Consider the following 4,046-nt stretch of genomic DNA (forward strand, 5'->3'; position numbering starts at 1 on the left):
AGCTGCGCCTTGATGTTCGCATTCGGGCACTGGATCTCGCCGCCCAGGCGGAGGGCTCGCTCCAGCTGCGCCACCATGGCCGCATCGGGCTTGAAGGCCACCAAGGTGGTCACCAGAGCGGCGCCCTGACCACCACCCTCACCGCTGCTGCCCAGCCGGCCCACCCGTCCCGCGCGGTGAATGTAGTCGGAGACGTAGTGCGGACAGTCGTAGTTGATCACGTGGCGGACCCGTCTGGTGTCCAGTCCGCGGCTGCCCAGGTCGGTGGCCACCAGGACGTCGTGCTCGCCCTGCTGGAAGGCCCTGAAGGCGTGCAGGCGCTCCTCCTCGGCCATGGCCGCCGTCAGCCGCACCGCCCGGTGGTCGTTCTCCACCAGCGTGTGGTAGATCCAGTCGGCGGCGTCGGTGCGATTGGCAAAGACGATCACCGGCCGCCCCCTCGCCCGGTCCTCCGCCAGCAGCTCCACCAGCTTGCTCTCCCGCTCGTACTTGCCCACCCGGTAGAAGCGGTGCTTGACGTTGGAGTGCAAGTTGTGCAGCGCCTTCGTAGTGACCCTTTCCACGTCTTCGGCCAGGTTCAGCAGGCCGCCCAGCGTTGAATCGAGCGTCGTAGGAAGGGTGGCGCTGGCGCAGATGAGCTGCGTTCCGGAGAGGTTCTGGAAGGCTCCGCCGCCTCCGTCTTCTTCGTCGTCTTCTGACTCGATCATCTCGGCGCTTTCCGATGATTTGATCTGAAAGAGAAGAGGGGGTTGATTAGTTTAGATAAGGTTTAACAAAGCTCCACTACTCACATTGAGATTTTCCAGCAGGTCGACCACCTCGTAGGAGAAGGTGTCATCGAGCAGCGTGTCCGCCTCATCCAGCACCACATGCTGCAGCCGGTGGAGGTGATACACGCCTCGGTTGAGGTGCGACTCGATCATCCCCGAGGTGGTCACCACCAGGTCGAGGCCGGTGTGGGCGATGCCCGCGCCGCCCTCGCCCTTCTTCGGCACGCCGCCGATCATGGTGGCCACGCCGACGCCGGTGCCCGCCGACAGCTGTCGCGCCACGCCGCCCACCTGTTCGGTGAGCTCCCGCGAGGGGAGCACCACCAGGCCGTAGGGCGAGCGGCGGCGGTGGTAGTCGGCGCCGAAGCGGGCCGCGTCCAGCGCCTTCTGCTCCTCGATCAGCTGGATGACGGGCGCCAGGTAGGCCACCGTCTTGCCGCTGCCCGTCTCCGAGGAGAAGATGACGTTGCGGCGCGCCAGAATGAAGGGAATGACGCCGAACTGGATGGAGGAGGGCGTCACTGGGGAGGTAGTCTTCCCGGTGACTGACTGGTTGATGGCGGCCACGATGTTCTCGTTGAGGCCCAGCGCGGCGAAGGTCTTCTTCTCCTGATCAGCGGCCGAGCTGCTGTCCACCTCGAGCAGCGAGGGATTGACGTCGAACTGGTGGAAGGTCATTTGCTGGCCTGTAAATGGAAATTGATGCGATTAAATAGAACTCTTCCACCACTCGATTTATGCGCTTACCCACTGACGCCCGTTTGCTCCACTGCTTGCTGATGAGCGGAACTTCGGATGTNTCTTCCACCACTCGATTTATGCGCTTACCGACTGACGCCCGTTTGCTCCACTGTTTGCTGATGAGCGGGACTTCTGAAGCTCCCTTTCTCGTGTCATACCGGTAGCCGTAGTAGTGATTAAGGCGCTTGTCGCCGTTCCAGCTGATGATCAGCTTGTTGACGTGCTTCGGCTCCAGTGGCGGCAGTTTGTCTCGGGCCGCCTGCTTCTCCCGCACCTCCTTCACCTTGCGATGCTCCTTGTAGATGGCATTTCCGATGCTGCGTTCCATGTACCGAGGAATGCGAATGACGGGCACTTCGCTTTCCGAAAGGCTACTGCTGCTCAGCTGGCGGATGAGCACCGTTCCATGCTTGCTGTTGCTGGCTCGGTACCAGCTTTTCAGCATCTTGCTGTTTCCAGTTCCTTGATGAAATGAGCAGAATCCTGTGAAAAATAGAACCCGATTTGGAGTCTTGATTTGTTTTGAAAATCGCCAAAACATGTGCGATCTCCTGCTCGTAGAGTACGTCTTTCGGCGTGTTGTTGATGATTTTCTTTTGCTACTGCTGTCCTCGCGTCAGTTCTCGTCGTTTGCGCCTTTTCAGTTTTGATTTTCTTCAAGGGCCTAGTTTTCTTCTTCGTGCTATGGACCGACACCGAAGCAGAGACGATCGTCACGATCGTGACCACAGCCGTGACCACCACCACCACCACCGAGGCGATGATGACTCCTCTCGGGAGAAGAACTACTCGCTGGGCGAGCTGAAGGAGCGTGCTCGTCGGGAGATGCACCAGGAGCACCGGTCCTCAAGTGGCTCCAGAGATTATCACCAGCAGCAGCAGCACCACAGATCTCGAGGCGACTATGGTCGACGCCCAAGTCGAAGCAGGAGTCCGAGTAATCGTTATCGAAACAACAGTAGCAGCCACACTTCCCACTCGCCAAATAGAAATCGAAGCTACAACGACCACCGAGGCAGACACCGAGAGGACGACGATCATCCACGACAAAACTTTAACCGTCACCGAAATCCCGAACAGTCTGAGCAATCATTCCGATCATCAAACCGAAGAGACCCCTATCAAAACGAGGGCGGTCCAAAGAATCCGGCTGAAGGGACCGAGGAAGAGCCCGAAGGGCCACCGCCGGAAATACGGCCCAACTTTGAGCTGACGGGCGCCCTCGCCAAGGACACCAACACCTTCAACGGCGTCCTCGTCAAGTACCACGAGCCGGCGGAGGCGAAGAAGCCACGGAAGCGGTGGCGCTTCTATCCCTTCAAAGGGGACACGCCGCTGGAGTTTATCGCCCTGCACCGACAGTCCGCTTACCTCTTTGGCCGGGACCGCCGCGTGGCCGACGTGCCCGTCGACCATCCCTCCTGCTCGAAGCAGCACGCCGTGCTTCAGTTTCGATCGGTGGAGGTGACCAAAGCGGATGGTACGGCTGGCCGAGCGACCCGGCCCTNACCTCTTTGGCCGGGACCGCCGCGTGGCCGACGTGCCCGTCGACCATCCCTCCTGCTCGAAGCAGCACGCCGTGCTTCAGTTTCGCTCCGTGGAGGTGACCAAAGCGGATGGAAGCACGGGCCGGGCGACCCGCCCCTACATCATCGACCTCGACTCGGGCAATGGCACCTATGTCAACGGAAAGCAGATAGAAGCGCGGCGGTACGTCGAGCTGATGGAACGAGACGTGGTCAAGTTTGGCTTCAGCACTCGAGAGTACGTCCTCCTACACGACGAGTCGCAGGATGACGAGGAGGGAGAGGAAGACGAGGAGGCGGTAGTTTAGCTTTATTTCTGTGCNAGCAGGTGGAAGCAAGGCGGTACGTCGAGCTGATGGAGCGGGACGTGGTCAAGTTTGGCTTCAGCACTCGAGAGTACGTCCTCCTCCACGACGAGTCGCAGGATGACGAGGAGGGAGAGGAGGAAGACGATGAGGCGGTAGTTTAGGTTTATTTTTCTGTTTGTGCTATACAGTTCGTATTCGTATTTGTGATTGTTGATCATCATCCCTTGTTCACCACCATTCCCCTCATCCAAAGAGTAAAGCCCCGCCCTCGTCCATGTTGATGGTGATGGTCTTCGTCTCGACGTACTCGTTGATGGCCGCCTCGCCGAACTCACGACCGATGCCGGACATTTTGTAGCCGCCAAAGGGCGTCTGCGGACGGACGACAAACTGTTGAGGAGGGGAAAACCCTTTAATTCTAGGTTCAAAATCGAACTCCTTGAACTTACGTAGCAGTTGACCCAGACGCTGCCCGCTCGGACGGCCTTGGCAAAGGCCAGCGCCCGCTGGGCGTCCTTGGTCACTACGCCGGCGGCCAGGCCGAATCGGGTTCGGTTGGCGAGGGCGACCGCCTCTTCAAAGGTCTCAAACTTGAAGATCTGCTGCACCGGGCCGAAGATCTCCTCGCGACCGATGGTCATCGCCTCGGTGACGTCGGCGAAGACGGTCGGCTCGATGAAGAGCCTCTCCTGACCTCCGCC

At 59.7% G+C, this 4,046-nt stretch overlaps 2 protein-coding genes across 2 annotated transcripts; both read right to left on the minus strand.

The window, feature by feature from the left end:
* Positions 1 to 497: 497 nt before the first annotated feature.
* Positions 498 to 1,839, minus strand: LOC108353854 (probable ATP-dependent RNA helicase DDX28; the record flags this gene model as incomplete). The annotated part of the gene is made up of 3 exons (XM_017605044.1): positions 1,518 to 1,839; positions 792 to 1,456; positions 498 to 731 (listed from the first exon to the last, which is right to left on the minus strand). Coding segments are annotated over exons 1-3 (1,221 nt in total), but the record flags the coding sequence as incomplete, so codon positions are not given.
* A 1,749-nt stretch (positions 1,840 to 3,588) lies between these two features.
* LOC108353855 (aldehyde dehydrogenase, cytosolic 2-like) lies at positions 3,589 to 4,028 on the minus strand (the record flags this gene model as incomplete). The annotated part of the gene is made up of 2 exons (XM_017605045.1): positions 3,589 to 3,735; positions 3,795 to 4,028. Coding segments are annotated over 2 exons (381 nt in total), but the record flags the coding sequence as incomplete, so codon positions are not given.
* Between the last annotated feature and the right edge of the window lie 18 nt (positions 4,029 to 4,046).

Source organism: Rhagoletis zephyria, unplaced genomic scaffold, assembly GCF_001687245.7.
Source record: "Rhagoletis zephyria isolate East Lansing unplaced genomic scaffold, Rhagoletis_zephyria_1.1 Rzeph_scaffold_31813, whole genome shotgun sequence".
NCBI classification, from domain to species: domain Eukaryota; kingdom Metazoa; phylum Arthropoda; class Insecta; order Diptera; family Tephritidae; genus Rhagoletis; species Rhagoletis zephyria.